General features: G+C 34.2%; 2 protein-coding genes across 2 annotated transcripts; both read right to left on the bottom strand.

Moving 5' to 3' along the window:
* Positions 1-872: 872 nt before the first annotated feature.
* LOC137826905 (putative multidrug resistance protein) lies at positions 873-9,622 on the bottom strand. Its single transcript, XM_068633097.2, has 7 exons — positions 8,726-9,622; positions 8,311-8,365; positions 7,979-8,166; positions 5,205-5,662; positions 4,562-5,102; positions 2,079-4,030; positions 873-1,381 (listed from the first exon to the last, which is right to left on the bottom strand). The coding sequence occupies exons 1-7, from the start codon at positions 8,903-8,905 to the stop codon at positions 1,009-1,011; spliced, it is 3,747 nt and encodes a 1,248-aa protein (XP_068489198.2). The 5' UTR covers positions 8,906-9,622; the 3' UTR covers positions 873-1,008.
* Positions 9,623-11,168: 1,546 nt separating this feature from the next.
* Positions 11,169-16,408, bottom strand: LOC137812521 (Transport protein particle (TRAPP) component). The gene is made up of 5 exons (XM_068614592.1): positions 16,188-16,408; positions 15,858-15,955; positions 15,402-15,501; positions 11,979-12,161; positions 11,169-11,484 (listed from the first exon to the last, which is right to left on the bottom strand). Exons 1-5 carry the CDS (start codon positions 16,242-16,244, stop codon positions 11,362-11,364), a joined length of 561 nt encoding a protein of 186 aa, XP_068470693.1. The 5' UTR covers positions 16,245-16,408; the 3' UTR covers positions 11,169-11,361.
* Between the last annotated feature and the right edge of the window lie 643 nt (positions 16,409-17,051).

Here is a 17,051-nt window from a genome sequence, read left to right as displayed (position 1 = left end):
ATATATATATATATATATATATATATATATATATATATATATATATATATATTACGAAGTGGACTTTAAGCCTAACTCAACCCCATAAAACTGGCTCATGGGGTGAGGTTTGCACCCACTTATATACAATGAAAGGCTCTAATCTCTAGTCGAAGTGGGATCTCTAACAAAATATATATATATATATATATATATATAATATTTATTTAAAATAAATAATTATATAACGAGTAGAATGTTATTCTTAAATATTAAAATTAATATTAATGATTAAAACTATATATACATAACACCATCTTCAACACTTACATATAAACCTAAAATTTCGACTAAATGCTAAAGTAAACTATATATTTTAACGAATATATATATATATATATATATATATATATATTTAGTAAGTCAAAAATAAAATAAATTTAACTATATTTAAAATACATTCTAAATAATTATATTTTTTAAAATTATTGACTTGAAATATATCTAACCTTTTAAAATATATAATCTTTTATATTTTTATTATAATATATATTATTTTCATCATCTTTTAGTTTGATATATGAATCGATATTTTTAAATAACCAAAAAATTATAGTAAAACATTAATATGAACAATTAAATTTTTAATCGATAATAATTAGGTCCATTAAATCAATTAAGTATAACTATTTTAACTTTAATAATATGGTAGTGTTTTTTTTATGTTATAAGAATGAGAGTGGTATATATATAAAATAAAAATAGGAACAAATCCCATCAAGTATAACAGTGAGTTAAAGCAAAAGTTTACTGTGTTGTATCAAGACAATCAACTTTTGTTTCTCCTGAAACAGAAACACAGTTCAAGCTTTTCTTTTCACATGGCTTTCAAGCATGCAAACATGGAACATTCTTAAATTTCATGAGGGGCAACCCAGGATTCTACGATAACATGTGGGTTTATTGTCTTGGAAAAGCAAAAGAGAGAAAACAAAAAAATCTACTATATATTACAACTAGTACTAAATTTTATCTAGGAGAGCTACCAATTTGAAGTTTAACAAGAGAATTGTATGCACCATCACGTCCGAGTGAAATCAATTCGTTATGTGAACCTTGTTCTACAACCTTCCCGTTCTTAATCACAGCAATGTAGTTGGATTTCTGTATTGTAGAGAGCCTGTGAGCCACTGCTATGCATGTTCTTCCAACCATTATCTTCTCTAGTGCTTCTTGGACCAAGATCTCTGACACACTGTCAAGTGCACTTGTTGCCTCATCTAGAAGAAGTATTGCAGGATTCTTCAGAATGGACCTAGCTAATGCTATTCTTTGCTTTTGACCTCCTGATAGCTGAACTCCTCTTTCACCACAGTATGTCTCATACCCTTCATTCATTCCACTGCCACACAAAAACCACCAAGACAAAAAAAGGGTTTCAAGCTGCAGCTAATGCAGTTTAACTTCGGAAAATCTTTTGCCATTACAAAACTTAATATTTATATCATGTTTAGATAGCTATAATTTGATTTTCTCTTCTCCTTGAAGGGATAAGGTGGCCCAAACACAATGTCTAAAAGATATAAGTAACCTTTATAAGTTAGTTGGAAGAGCATATAACAGATTATAACTTAGGAATAAATACTTGTGTAATGTTTGGGAGAATTTATGATACTTGCCAAATCTATTTTCAACTTATTTTCAGAAGCTCTCTAGGATAGCTTATGGAAACAACTACTTCTTATATAAAAAGGTAAACCCTGTTTCATTTTCGATTAAGGAAACAACTTATTCATGAGTGCTGTTATGTTAGTCACTTTTTCAATAAATGTGAGCTGCTATATAAGCTAATTATAGAGGAGCTTTTACTTTTAAGGAAAAGAGAAATTGAAAAAGTTGTGTCAAATGCTACCTAGTGTTTAGTTGTTCTTCTCTCTAGCAGACTGAGCATGTCAATATGTTAAGTTTAATTCTTGTTTGTTTCCTTAATGTTGTGTTTAGACAAATGAAATTTTTTTTGGCATCAGAACAAAGAATGCTTAAAAAAGTGATTCTGAAAAAGCTTTTTCTTGTTAAATTTATTTGCAGTTCTCGCGTACCTTATGAATTCATGAGCATTAGCCAAAGATGCTGCCCTTATTATCTCAGATTCAGTTGTGTTTTCTTTCCCATAGGCAATGTTTTCTCGTATGGTGCCAGAAAAAAGGGCTGGCTCCTGACTCACTAATGCAATTTGTGATCTCAGCATTCTTAAATTATAGGACTTGATGTCTTGCTCATCAATGCATACCGTTCCCTTTGCAGGATCATAGAACCTTTCAATGAGACCAATAACTGTTGATTTACCACAACCACTGTGCCCCACTAGAGCTACTGTTTTCCCAGATTCAACTTTAAGACATAAGCCCTTGAAAATCATTTGATCAGGTCGAGTTGGATATGCAAAGAAAATATTTTTTAGCTCAATTCTGCCCCTTATTTTCCTCTTTTTCTCACCACCCCATGATGTCTGAGGATCAATCTCAGTTTTCCTTTCTAGAACTGCAAAAACTGATCCTACTGCGCTGCTTCCTTTGGACAAGTCAGAAGTCATGCTTCCAGCATCTGCAATAATGTAAGCAGTGAAGAGTAATATTAAAAATGCTTGGAAGAGGTGCTCTGGTTCTATTTTCCCATCTATCAAGAGCCTCCCACCATACCAATAAGCCAGTGCTGTTGATGAAGTGTTGAAAAACTGGGAGCTAAAAAGACCAAAGCCTGAAATCCATGACTGCCTAATACTCTCCTTTTTAGGCCCTACCATTGTGGATTTGAAAAGTGCCAACATTCTTTTCTGAGAGCTGAAGGCAGTTATGGTTCTATGGTTTATAACAGCTTCACTTGCAAGTTGGCTTCCTTCCCTTTGTGCCTTGCGAGCTTTCTCGGCCATACTCTTCATCAAGACACTTCTTGAGTAAAAGCTTCCAATCACTAATGGCTGCACTGCAATCATCACAAGGGAAAGCCTCCATGTGAGCACAAGTCCTAGAGTGTAGGCAAAGACAGACCCAAAAACTGCTTGAGCCAACAAAGACAGTCGATCTCCAACAAGGGAACGGACCAAGTTGGCTTCAGAGGATAATCTTGCACAAATGGACGCACTAGTGTTCTCTTCATCATCAAACCATCCTATCTCAAAAGTCATCAACTTCTCTAACATCTTCTCTCTTATTCTTTTAGTCAACCTTTCTCCCATAACTGCAAAGTTATAGTGCTGAAGAATACTAGTGAAGAAGTTGAAAACACCAATTCCTAAGAAAATGAGGGCCAGGTCTTTCGCTTTAGATTTCATCTTAGAGCTATCAGTTTCAAAATAAACTGATATAAGTTTTCCTACACAGTATGCATTCACAGGTTGTACTGCTCCTGACCCTATTGCTCCTAAGATTCCTAGCATTGCTCTTCCCAACTCAGGTGCATTCATTTTCAGCAAACGCCACTGTGAAGGAGCTGGATGATTTGCTCGTTTCATATTATCTTCATAACTATCATCATCCGGATCATATTGGATAGAATATGAGTAAGGTGTTCCCATGGAAAACCCCTGACTGAAGGGATACAACATTGGAGTGCCTACAGTGCTTGATCTGAAACTCACAGCTGGACTTTGTGGAGTGCTCATTCTGTGGAAGTTCTTTCCTTCTATTTGAAGATTGGAAGGTTTGAATTCATCAGTTTGAGTTGTTACTTGCTGCAACTCTACCATGTGAGCATACTCACCATCAGTCAATTCCATGAGCTCATTATGAGTACCTGTTTCAATCACTCTCCCTGCTTGAAGGACTGCAATCAAGTGAGCAGATTGAATTGTAGACAAGCGGTGAGCGATGATGATTGTTGTCCTTCCTTTTGAAGCTTGATCAATGGCTGCTTGTACCACTCTTTCAGATTGAGCATCCAATGCACTGGTAGCTTCATCAAGCAAGAGAACCTTTGGATCCCTTAGCAAGGCTCTTGCTATGGCAACGCGTTGCTTCTGCCCACCAGACAACTGAAACCCAAACTGCCCAACCTAGGAAAACCATAGTGGTTTGCAATAACAAGGCTTTAATGGTACTTTACATAACAAATTTAAATAAATTTAGTTCTCTACTTTTCACTGTTTTGTTTTTATAGACCTTGTAAAAAGTATATTATTTGGTCCATGCATGAACAAGTGCTTGTAAAATAGTACTCGGCAACTAAGCAAAATCTGAAACTGCAGTAACTTCGGTAAACAGTAAGAATCAATTTATAAGCATTTTTTCATGTAAGGATCAAACTAAAGTGTTGATTTTTCGATGTAGAGACCAAAATGAAAAGGGGTATAAAGTCTTGTTCATTTAATACAATATTAAAGATCAAACTATTTTGATGTGCTCTGGTGCTATAAAGTATTAGGTAGAGAAACCTTTGAATATTATTATAATGAAATTTCAAAAGAAGCATGCTCAAACACAAACAAATTTATAGAAATTTTATTCCATTTTCTTCTTTTCTTCTCTATATGTATTATAGTTTGTTTTCATAGTTCATCTGAGGAATCAAGTTGAGACCAACTTACTTGAGTTTCATATCCATCTGGCAACTTGACAATGAAATCATGTGCATTAGCTGTTTTAGCCGCAGTTATCACACTTTCCATTGAAGCTCCTTCTTTTCCAAACAATATATTCTCTTTTATGGAAGTTGCAAAGAGAACAGGCTCTTGATTTACAAGACCAAATTGGGATCTCAACCACTTCAGTTGAAGCCTGTTAGTCTTGTGACCATCCAAGAGTATCACTCCCTCAACAGGGTCATAAAACCTTTCAAGCAGTGCTATGATAGTGGATTTACCTGAACCACTACCTCCCACAAGGCCTACCTTCTTGCCTGCTGGAACAGTGAGATTGAATCCTTGCAAGACTGGTGAGTCTGGTCTAGATGGGTAACAAAAGTAGATGTCTTGGAATTCAATCTCCCCCCTCACATATGATAAGGCCTTTCCCTTCTTATCTTCAGAATCTATGGTTGGCACCCGATCAATCATTTCTAAAAGACGTGTGACTGCAGCAGTTGCCTCTGTGATGGCAGTTAAATTTGGAAGGGCACTTAAAATGCTCCTGAAATTCATGAAGTTAAACATATAGGTATTAACATGTCATGTTAAAAATGTGAACTATATGATGAAAAACTAGAATATAAAAGATGAGAAAATCACTCACAAGCCTCCCATGAGAACATTGAAGCCAGCTACAAACACATGGCCACCTTGTTCTCCTACTTTAGTGATCAGAATTGTTCCAACCCAAGCCTGAAAACCCCAACTTATATAAATGACCCCCATACTTCCCAACATCAACCCTTTTGCAAAACCTTGCTTTATTCCAAATTCCAGTGTTTTCTGAAGTGCGCTGCTAAATCTGTTTAGTGTTTGATTCTCCCCAACATATGAATAAACAGTTCTTATTGAAGATATTGCCTGTTCTGCTATCCCCCCGGCAACCCCATAAGACTCAATCATTTTCATTGCCAGATCCAACATGATCTTCCCAAATACAAGTGCTGGAACAATGAACATGAGAGAGAGGGGTATGGCTGCCAATGTAAGTCTCCATGAAAGTACAAATGCAAAGATGTGGCAGAATAGGAATGTTGACATATAAGCCAGGCAGTCAGGTATCTACACTCAGAAAGAAAGAAAAAGTATAAATTAATAAAACAGAGAAATAAAGAGTTCTGTTTTTATCAGATTTTGAAACCCATCTATTAAAAAGTTACCAAATTAGTTAGATTTCAAATTCATGTTAAGATCAGATTCACTGGCTACCTTGTGAACAATTCTTATGAAGAACGTGTTCACTTGTTAACAGCAGAGGAGATTAAATTACATTAAATGCAGAATAAATTTCAAGGAACAAATGAGATAAAAATGAAGAAGGAATCAGAATATTATCATAAGGGACTGCTTCACAATCACAACAATTACAAAAGTTCAAATAAACTCAAAGAGTTGTTTTTGTAGACCTGCAAAGCCATGTTTCTCATTGCGTAAAAAGTAACCATTACAAGTGTTGTACTTTACTCGATAGGAAGAAAATGTAAATAAAAAAGGGTAAACTATATGAATTCTCAAACGTTGTCAGAAGTAACCTATTTTCATTATAAGAAGCAAATGTATTGTAAATAAGACAGAAGACCTGATACTGCATTGTACTGAAGAAATATTCTCAAATTCTAATACTCCTATTTGATATGTTTTTCTTCAACACTTTAAGTCTTTATCTTAGCAATTCAAACTTTCCTTTTGGGAGGGCCTTCGTCATTACTATGTCTGCTAATTGATCTTCAAAACTGCAATGTTCCAAACATATTTCCTTTTCTTATGATTTTTTTGTTTCTCTAATTGCATGATGTCTATTCTTGATATGCTTTGTTCTTCCATGTTTAATAGGTTCCTTTCCAATTGATATGGTAGACTTGTTATTTTATTCAAAACTTGTTGATTTGCTATAGTAGCTGCTGAACTATATTCAGCTTCAGCTGTGGATTCAGCAACTACATCTTGCTTCTTTGAGTACCAACTGAAAACACCACTTCCACATGAAAGTACATACCCTATTGTACTCTTTGCTTCGTTTAAGCTTCCTACCTAATCACTGTCAGAGTAACCTTGAAGATTTTCACTCTTCTTCTTCATGAACTAAAGGCCGAGGTCAATTGTGCCTTTGAAATACCTCAAAAATATTTGTCCTACACCCATGTGAAGTTAGCTTGGTGAGGGCGTGAGTCTGGATAACAAACTTTTTGTAAACATTAAGTTTGATATTATTGCAGACAAATACAACAAACATCCAATCAAACTTCTATACAAATTCATTTTGGTCCCATCTTCATCCAGGCCCAACTTTTCATTTACCATCAATGGAGTGGTGGTAAATGAAAAGTTGAAATGCTGAAATCTGGAGTTATACAAAATAGCAACAGTCCATTTACCTTTCCAGTTATCAACAAAGTGGGAACAGTAGCTTACAGACTGCTTCTGCTAGAAATTCTAAAGTGCATAATGAGTTTCATGCGTCTCAATTAAAAAAACCTGTGGGAAAAGCCCTCACTTCTACTGATGTGCCTAGTCAAATTACAGAGGTTACTACAGCAAAGGAACCAGAGACTATATTAGATCGCTTGATTGTTAAAAGAAGAGGTCAAGCTGTAACTAAGGTTCTTCTCAAATGGAAGAAGCATCAAATTCAGGAAGACGCTACGTGGGAGTTTTATTATGATATTGGCAGAAAATTTCCATCTTTTCATTCTTGAGGTCAAGATTCAAGAATGAAATTAAGGGAGGGGTAATAATATAGATAATTTTTTTAGATAGTTATAATTGTCATCTTTACCTTGTATTCTCTATAAATTCATTTAAAAAAAATTAATGAAGCTAGCTATAAGTATTATACAGAAACTTCCTTGAATCTTTTCTATCTGATCTCACATCCACTAAGAAAACTCAAATTCCTTTCTTCCCTAGGAATTCCTATATCTTGTTCTTGGTTTTCTTTGAATTACAGCTGTTATTCCCGGGATTCCTATCTTTCTAAATAATAACCGTATCATATTCTTTTAATTGATTCCCTTAAGGTTCTTGCTAGCAGGATCCATTACTTACTACAGATCAACCAACTTTTTTTTGTAAGAAAATTAATGAGCAGAGTTTAATTTCAATGCACTGTAAGTATACATTTTTTTAAAATATAAAAAATACCATTGGTATTAATTTTAAGATAGTTATGGTAAAAATCATAAAACTTACTATACAAGACAATTTATGATTAGATGACAGCGTAAAAGTCTCTTACACTCTTAGTGCATACACTATTTTTACTCAGAGAAGTATGTCACTAATGCACTTATTATGTACTAGTTTTACTTTTGGAGATATGTGATTATGATCATCATTGAATTCCAAACAAGTATGAGAAATGCATAACTGCGGAAAAACCTTCTCACACAAGACAACTTGGATTGTATTGGCATCTGAGGAAATGAGTGAGACAACTTGGTAGGTTGTTGAAGTACCACCAGTCTGTGTGTCAAAGAAACCAACTTCTTGTCTTAGGACTGATTTTAGGTATTCCATTCTCATTCTGGAAGCCTGTCTCTCAGCAGTTCTTGTCCAACATATTCCTTCTGTAGTAGACGACATCAATTGGTATCAAGAATGAAAAGTAGTTAGATTTCCTTTTTCTAATACTAGCAATGCTAATTGCATAACTTCAAACTTGATGTTAAATCTGCTAGGGAAGTAACTGAGCTACAAAATGTACAACTTACCAATAAAAGCTGAAAGTCCAACTCCAAGTGCAGCACAAAAAAGCCTCAACGCATACTGAAAAAAGGCAAGTTGCAATTTCAAAAACTGTTGAGTAATCATGTCATAAAACTCAAATTGTGGGAAGACCTTGCTTAAGTGGTAATCTTCATTAGATGGATAAATCAGTTTCTACGTGCATGCTCCAGTGATTTCTTAAAGTTTCATGACTACTTACTTAGAGTTAAAGAGACAAATAACTTTTTTTTTTTTCTGAAACTCACATGACAACTTTAACTTCTAAATCAAATAACTGCCAAAAGGTTAGCATAAGCAGTTTCCATCAAAATTGTGTACTACGAGCTGATGCATTTCTGCCACACATATTACACCAGTTGTCTATAGCTGAAGGGTACAGATTTTATTGAACAAGCTCACCATGTTCACATCATGCTTTGTCAAGTGACTGTTTTTGTCTCCGAAGGCGTTGATCACTTCACTAAGAATGTAAAACATGAGAGGGGTCTGTAGTCCATCTCCAAGGCTTCCCAAGGTCCCAAAGAACATCAACAATTTGTCCACTCCATCTGCATAACGAAACAAACCATTGTTCCCCATTTCCCCTTAACCCTCCCTGTGAAGAGATAGATACCCCTTAATTTATTTTTTCAAGATTCAGTACCCTCTATCACCAATCTCAGTGAAAATACTGAAAGACTAACATATACAAACTCTATTCTCTTAGCAAAATCAGCAGCTAACAAATGGCTCTTACTGTTGTCTTTTTTCAACCAAAACCGTAAAGGTTACAATTCAAACTTAGAAAACATTGTTTTGTGTAATTTGATATATGTGGTGTTTGATAGTTGTTGTTGTTGCACCTAGTTTATTAGCCCGGCACAAAATTCCATGAGGGTCACTGTTAATCTGTCTTCTTGCAGTTCTTACAATAATATAGATTAATGCAAAGAATCATTCCCGTTATAACCTGGATATGCTGTGTTGCCAATTGGACCTAGTCATGTATTGTTGCCAACTTAATAAGGCAATGATCCGATATTTACAAGGCACGTCTATTGGCAATGTCTTTCTACCTTTGCATTGTTATGTAGGGCCAATCTCACTCGAGGATTCCAAAATTTCCATTTCTTGTCTTTGATATCGATCAGTATCTACTTGCCTTCAATGGTATCATTTTACCCGAAAAACAACAAAGAAAAAAACCATATATGTGTGTGTATATCTTGTAAAGATAGATAGATATTCAGAGAGAAAAAGTTAGTTTAACATACATAATGTAAGATTATTATCTTGTATAATTACTCTAAAATTCATATTTATGATAATTTTTAACTGTTTGATATTATATATAAAAGTTCATGTATATCAACGCCCTTAGTGTAAACAAAGATGAAAGTCCACACTTCGTTCTAAGCAGCTACAACAATCTCTAGATTTTGGCCATTTGTCACTAAGGAATGTAGTCTTTTACTAAATAAAATATGCTGCCGGCCTCACTCAGAAAGAGGTACTTGATTCAATCTTTGTTGCACATATTTTCTGTGACAAGGAGAATTTGCAGTAACAGGTTCCTATAACATCATCTTTCACCATTTAATATTAGTAAGCTTTCTACAAAATTGCTCTTAGCCGTCCTGAGCCACTTAGAAGGATTTAATTCTTGTATTTTTATTTTTTTATGATGTGGAAAGTGTTTTTTTGTTTGAGGGTACAATAGTGGTAACTGTTGGGTGTTTAGTTAGTGTTTATTCCAGTGTATCATGGTAATTGTAGAAGAAAAACTAAATATCATTTTACATTTTTAATGTACTATTAAATAATTTTTATATATGTAACAATATCAATGACAATAAGGTTAATTTTGCAGCTTTTTTACTCAACCATTGCTGTCATTAGTGAATATGTCGTGGAGATTTTCGTTAGCAAAACAAGTCCTATTAGATAGAGACCGATTTTTTTCCCATTCTTCATTTTTATCGCGTATGAAGTAAAATAGAAGACGTAGTTGTCACGTTAATTTCTCCTTAAAATTTTGCTAGGGAAATGTGAGTACAAGAGAAAATTAAAAAAAAATAAAAATCAGGGCACAAATTTATTTCCTCACCTCAGTGTTTTCCATGACGAACCATTAAAAAATATATCAATGACACTAAATAATTTTGTTTTCTAAATGACTTCAAATCTCCAATTATTTACATCTCTCTCATTTTGTGAAATTGGAATACGAGACTGCAAGAAGAATAAGTTGGCATTTTCCAAAAAGTCTTCGGTGTTTCTTATACAAATCTCAAGAAACAAATTAAGAGTAAAATGATAATTTGTTATATTTAGAGCATTTTTTTTTTTACTTTTGAGCTTCTATTATGGTCAAGTATTTATTTCATTTGTTGGATGTTTGATGATCCCAAAGCTGTTATTTTCTCCCTTCTTTGGTTGATTCTGGGTTAAAAGTTATTTTTTACTGTTAAAAAAACTCACAGATTTGTATTGAAGAAACGCTCCTAAACTAAGTGTTGTGACGATGGAAGCTCCAACAACCTTGAAATATAAGGAAGGTTTCCTTAAACATGGAACTTCTTAGAAGAGAAAAATCAGTGCACGACAAATGGCACCTCTGAGAAATCTCAGAGTACAAAACAGATGCCTGAAGTTTATATTAACAAGTGGTTTTAAATCCCGAGGAAAATTACAATCCAAAAAAGCATCAGGGAATTCGAATATACAATTACTGATAATACAGGGACTCCAAACTGAAATATTTTTTAATCATGAAACATGTTTTTTTTTTTAATTATAATAAAATAGTTAGAACATTTATATCATGTCTATAATAACATATAATGAGGAATGTAATAAGAACTGAAAAAATCTAGAGGTCCCCTAGAAATCATATAGATCGTAGCTCACTATCAAAATATGATAATGATTTAATTAAATATTTTCTGCTGTTTTTAGTGTTTCATCAAAATACACACAGGACAAGTCAGAATATGATAATCTAATACTGCAGCAATGAATAAAAACCTCGGGTATACAGTACTACAAAAACAAATTCACTCATCATCTTTGTATGGATACTCTTCTGGAACATGCTTGAGAAGTTTTACCTGCAACTCAAACAGATCGTCACCTCGAAGCACATCACGGAGCCAAGTTACCTCAGTCTTCATTGACACCTGTACATGATATATGGGAATCATGTTTACAAATATAGAACAAAGCTTATGCTGTGGAAAAAAAACCCTTTAATGCCTCACTATGACTCCCAAATCCCAAGATTAAACAGAAAACAGAATATCACGTACCATGCCTCATTTTCCTCCAGGACAATTGACTATCATAAAGGTGTTTAGCAATTTAATTAGGATGACTTCAGTGACATGATTTGGTCAAGTTGAACTTGCCCAAAATGTGGAAATTTTCAAGTTAAACATATCCCTTTCCATGTCCAACAATGCTACACAAACAATATAGGAGTCGTCTATTTCATGTCTGAGACTACTCAAATTTAGAAGACCACAGAGGAAGGATGCAGTAATCAAACTAATATATTTTCCAAGTTTCCTAACTGTTAAAAGTGGAAAAAAAAATAATTGGTATTTCATAAACTGAAGTTCTATAAAGTTGAAGTGGCAAGTAAATTGAAGTAACAATTAGGAGCAGAACTTACCATATCTAAGGCTCCTCTAATGACTCCACTTAAGATGTTGCAATAGTACAGACCTTGGCAGTTGTCAGGAAGCTCAACAAAATCTACCAAAGGATTATCCTCCAAAACAATACTACAACATGTCCCATCAGCATCCCAATTGGTCACAGATGCAGTAACACCAAGGAACATTTTAAAACCAACCTGTATAAAAAAGCAAGAGTAAAGTTGATAAAATTAAAAACTTACCTTCTCGTTTAAATACATTTTACGAGTAATATAATTAATAAACAAACAAAAAATTGTTGATAAAAAAGCCAAGAATCAATGTTTAAAACTGTGAACCTCATACATACCAATCAAAGTGTCACCCAGCTGTTACGTACTGAAATTAAACACCCATAGCCCAAACCAATCACAACATGTGACAAAAGCCAGCTGAGTATAATAGAACAAAATCATAAAGGAATCATGTATATGATATCCTCCTACAACACTTGGCAAAAGTGAGTGAATATTGACTAGATAGTTGGTGATGACAAGTGGTTAACCAGGACAGTGGTACTCATCATTCTTAAACCAAGTTTGGGCACTAATTATATTTGTAACATAATTGATTTTCTTTTAAAAGCTTTCGTTGTAAGGTGCAGAGAGAGAAAGAAATTGTTTTACCAAAATCCCACTTAATAAAAGCATGGGTCTGATGAGGTTGACAGATAGGAAGCTATAGGCTATCTACTATAAAATACCCTAAAAATTACCGTTAAAGCTATAAGGAAGACAAACATAAACATTGATCATTTCCTTGATTATAATAGGCAGGAAGGAATACACATATAATCTAAAATGTATCAACAACTAAATGATGACCCTACAAGTGTCACTATCATCTTTAGGAAAAGAAAAAAAAATATTATAAATATTATATTTAACAATCATGTGATGGGATGATTGCTGGGGCTTGGAAAAAGGAGTCAACAAAATATGTGAGGGGGGCGGCGATATTTGTCAGGAATGGGTATAGGCTTTAGTCGGTGGGATGGTGGAGGTACAAGTAACAGTTGTGAAGAGATAGGAAAATCCAAAGGAAGTGACACTGTAGGGGTGACATGTGATGGTTTATTGGGTTTGTGGAGCTCATAGGGATTAGCGATGGGTAGGTTGTGTTTTAAATTTGGGGTCTGCAAGGTGTGTGTATTATGGGGCCAGTTGGACGTGCTAGAGTTGATGTGATAGATTGGTGGGGAACAACTTCAGGTGGAATGGGTGGTGGGGATGTTGTGTTTTGTTCGAGGGTAGTTTTAGTAGTTTTACGTGTGTGGGTAGGTAAGTGAACATTGTGGTCAACTGAATAGTTGAGTTAGGGGGTATAGAGAGATCTATGTGTGTTTGAAGTAGGCAAGGCAATGAGACAAACACTAAGGAAGAGGGTGTAAGAGTAGTGTGGGAGGTTGACTGTGGTTAAGGTCAGAGTAAAAAGATATGGAAGGGGTTAGTGGGAAATGTGACCAAAAAATGTGAGTGGAAGTATGTTAATGACAATGACGGTGGTTGTGACAGAGGCTGTTAAGATTTTGAAACCAGCATTTGAGGGTGTGAAAGACAAGAAAAACATGAGAAGGTTGAACTGTGTTTTAAAATTTTAGCAGGTTTTTGCAAGTATCTTATGATACTTCGCCAGTTAGACGATCTAACAAAGACTTCTACAAACTTAGTTTGAAAAAGCTTCACCTTCTTTAATTAGCACGGACTTAATAACATGCAATGTAAAAGGTTAAAGAGAGAAGCATTACTCAGCATTTATATAAGTTCGATTGATAGCACGTACTACATCCAGTTCTTGACCAATAAGTAATGTTCCACTAAGCAGACTACCGCTGCGAAGTACAAAAAAATAGTCTTTCAACAAACCACTCCTAACTCAACCCAAGTATTCTATCAACAAGCAACTCTTAGCTCAACTAAAGTATTCTTTCGACAAGCCACTCATGGCTCAAACCCCAAGTATTTCTTTCAACAAGCCACTTGTGGCTCAACCCCAATTATTCTTTCATGAAGCCACTCTTGGCTCAACCCCAAGTATTCTTTCAACAAGCCACTCCTAGCTCAACTAAAGTATTCTTTCAACGAGCCACTCATGGCTAAACCCCAAGTATTCTTTCAACAAGACACTCATGACTCAACCCGAAGTATTCATTCAAGAAGTCACTCCTAACTCAACCCAAGTATTATTTCAATAGGTCACTCCTGACTCAACACAAGTATTATTTCAACAAGTCATTCCTGGCTCAAGACAAATAAACCATAATCTAACTATATTATGTAAAATCCTTTAACCATTTAATCTTCTTTCTTTTGGGCCTCCTGCCCATCCTTTCATTGACACTCTATATTTACAAAGTAACATGTTATTACATCAATTGCTCTATGGCATAACCCTTTTTAGTGAGGTAGCACTTAAAACGGCCAAACAATGCACTTCAAGATAATAGCAGTTCACTTTTTAATCTTAGTTGTGCATTATGTTGAAATTATACAACCACCCACCCCCCCTCCCCCTCCCTCCATAAAAAGGCCACAAATGTGTTGTGCGGAATCAAGTTCAAATCTGTTAGGAAACCACAACAGAAATAGTGAAAAGAATTTATAGAAATTAATTATTTTATTGTTTTTCTAAATATGACCAGAGCAAAGAGGAAAGGTCTCCTTTCCAAGGATTTCCCCTTCACAAGGGTTGATTCCTATGCCTAGTATATTCAATCTCAGAAACATACTATTTTAACTAAATACTCAGGTCCAACCAAAATCCAACTACAAACTAGTGCATATAAGAGTTAATAATAAATAATGTGTGGAGCAGGTGCAGCTCACCTGAGTCCATATACTAGTATTTTCAAATGACATATATACATGAAAATAAATACTCATTTCTATGAAATAAAATTTACTAACATACTTCTTAGAAGAATACAGTTCATAAGGATGTAATATATGAATTTTCAAATTACACAATTAAAAGCAAGAGAGAAAATGAAATAATAAGAAATTACCTTTTTAATGAGAAGAGAAAAGTAAAACAATTTTGTGGAACTTGTCCATTTAAGCTTTAGCTTCATTTAAAAGAACCAATTCATGAATCAAAAGTGGAAAAGTTTTCCAGGAAAGCGTAACATTTAATATTGCAAATCCACTCTCAATGATTTCTGAGAAAAACATTCTATTTACTGATTTCTTAACAAGCATCCTTAGAGCACTCGTCAACAAGATCTCTTTTTTGATACTACCAACAACATTAAATAGCAAGTTAATTTCAGAAAGCTGCACATTAAATAACATAGATAAAATGAACAAACAGAAGCGCAGAACTTTTTATGCAGTACAACGAGGATGATACTTCACACATTTTTCTCCAGCAAGTAAAGACCAAAAAATACAGTACAATACCTTTGCAATTACATCAGTTGTCTCTTTGAAATCGTTGCATCTTGAGACATTAGACTTAGCTAAAAACTCATCAATCAAACGGATTCCAATATTATAACCCCTGAAAAACCAACCACCCACCAAAATTCACTTACGTAATATAAGCAATCTAAATATGAATAGGGTAATTACATTATACTGATAAACCCTCTTTATCTTCCATTTTCTTTTCTCTTTCTATTCCTATTTTTCTTACAAGAAATTATTATATGGTCTAGGATCACCACATGTCCATTATCGGGGCAAATTCCACATGGCACATAACTGACTTTTTTTATTACATGAAGGAAAGGTTAACAAACAATGATAGTCTCCCACCCCGAAAATCAATGAACCAAAAAATTATTTTTTTTACATAAAACGATAAACTATCCACATTTATCAAATTCAAAAGAAGAGAGAGATTCAAAGTTTTACATTTGATCAAGCTGCTTGTTAACCTCCTCAACCTCTTCCAGATCCGTGAGCAATTGACGCACAATTGCACCGTAAGTCAAAGTAAACAGCTCCGCATTCTGCACAATCCAAACCAATTACGATCCCATGAAACGAACTCACTAAATTCCACAAACTTCAGCATAAAGAAAGTTCACATTTTTCAGGAAAAAAGAAAAACAAAATCGAGGAATCCAGTGTGTGGAGAGGAAATTGTTGCAGGATCGAGAGGAGAGAGGACTTTTTGCAGTGTTATTTTCTGGAAAACCAAATAGAGGGTTTTGGTTTCGGTTTTGGGTAAGGGTTGCTTACAACGCGTTCGACGTTGGCGAATATGGCATCGCCGGATCGAGGAGCGACGGGAGGCATCGTCGGAGTTCAGTCTCAGACTCTGCTTTGCTGCGATTTGCTTGGCGATGACGAGTTGAGCAAAGATGCGACTTTGGATCAGTGCCCACAACAAGCCCAGTGGTTTTCACAACCTTCATTCATATTTCTTTCAACAATTTAATTTAATTTAATTTTTAAAAGACAACATTTTAAAACATATCTTACTTTTATTTATGCTTAAAACATATATTACTTTGAAAACATAAATAAATGGTGAGTCTCTTCCTTTTTGTCTAATTCGTTTGGTATTGAAAAAAAATATAGAACACTAAAAGAAAATAAAAAAAAAGGAAGACAAATAAGTGAGAAATAATTTGAAAAAAAAAATAGTATGTTTGAATGGAAAGAAATTGGGGTGGGTTATCATAAATTTGATTTGAAAAATTCATTTTAAATTAATAGGATAAGTTGTGTTGATGCACGGAATATATAAAAAATTTATTTAGGTCTTTATCCTGATAAAAAATAAACAAACTTTTTACCACATTAAATAATTTAAAAAAAAATTATCAAACTAAAAGAATATGTTTTTCATTATTTAAATTAAATTTTATCAAATTAAGTAGATTATGTTACTAACTTTTATAACTATTGTACTACCGAGATGCAAATCGAGAGACTGAATTTATATTGACATTCGGCACTTTAGCACGTCTTGCACGTGACAAGACTTAGAGGATCTAAATTACGATTAATATATAACAAGTATTTATAAATTAGAATTAGGATACAATTAGGTTATTAGGTTGTTGGATCTAATTCATCTACTTGTATTATTAGAAGTCC

This window comes from Phaseolus vulgaris, chromosome 11 (genome assembly GCF_051622355.1).
Source record: "Phaseolus vulgaris cultivar YP4 chromosome 11, ASM5162235v1, whole genome shotgun sequence".
In the NCBI taxonomy this organism is placed as follows: domain Eukaryota; kingdom Viridiplantae; phylum Streptophyta; class Magnoliopsida; order Fabales; family Fabaceae; genus Phaseolus; species Phaseolus vulgaris.
The sequence above is the reverse complement of the archived record's forward strand: the minus strand, read 5'-3'. Positions and strand labels throughout refer to the sequence as shown.

Coding starts and splice junctions, on each gene's coding strand:
- LOC137826905 (XM_068633097.2), bottom strand. CDS start 8,905: ATGGGGAACAATGGTTTGTTTCGTTATGCAGATGGAGTGGACAAATTG. Junction 5,663..7,978: donor AAGTTGTCTTGTGTGAGAAG/GTTTTTCCGCAG, acceptor TTCTGAGTGTAG/ATACCTGACTGCCTGGCTTA. Junction 5,103..5,204: donor AATGTTCTCATGGGAGGCTT/GTGAGTGATTTT, acceptor CATGAATTTCAG/GAGCATTTTAAGTGCCCTTC.
- LOC137812521 (XM_068614592.1), bottom strand. CDS start 16,244: ATGCCTCCCGTCGCTCCTCGATCCGGCGATGCCATATTCGCCAACGTC. Junction 12,162..15,401: donor CAACTGATGTAATTGCAAAG/GTATTGTACTGT, acceptor TTTTTTATACAG/GTTGGTTTTAAAATGTTCCT. Junction 11,485..11,978: donor TTAGAGGAGCCTTAGATATG/GTAAGTTCTGCT, acceptor TATCATGTACAG/GTGTCAATGAAGACTGAGGT.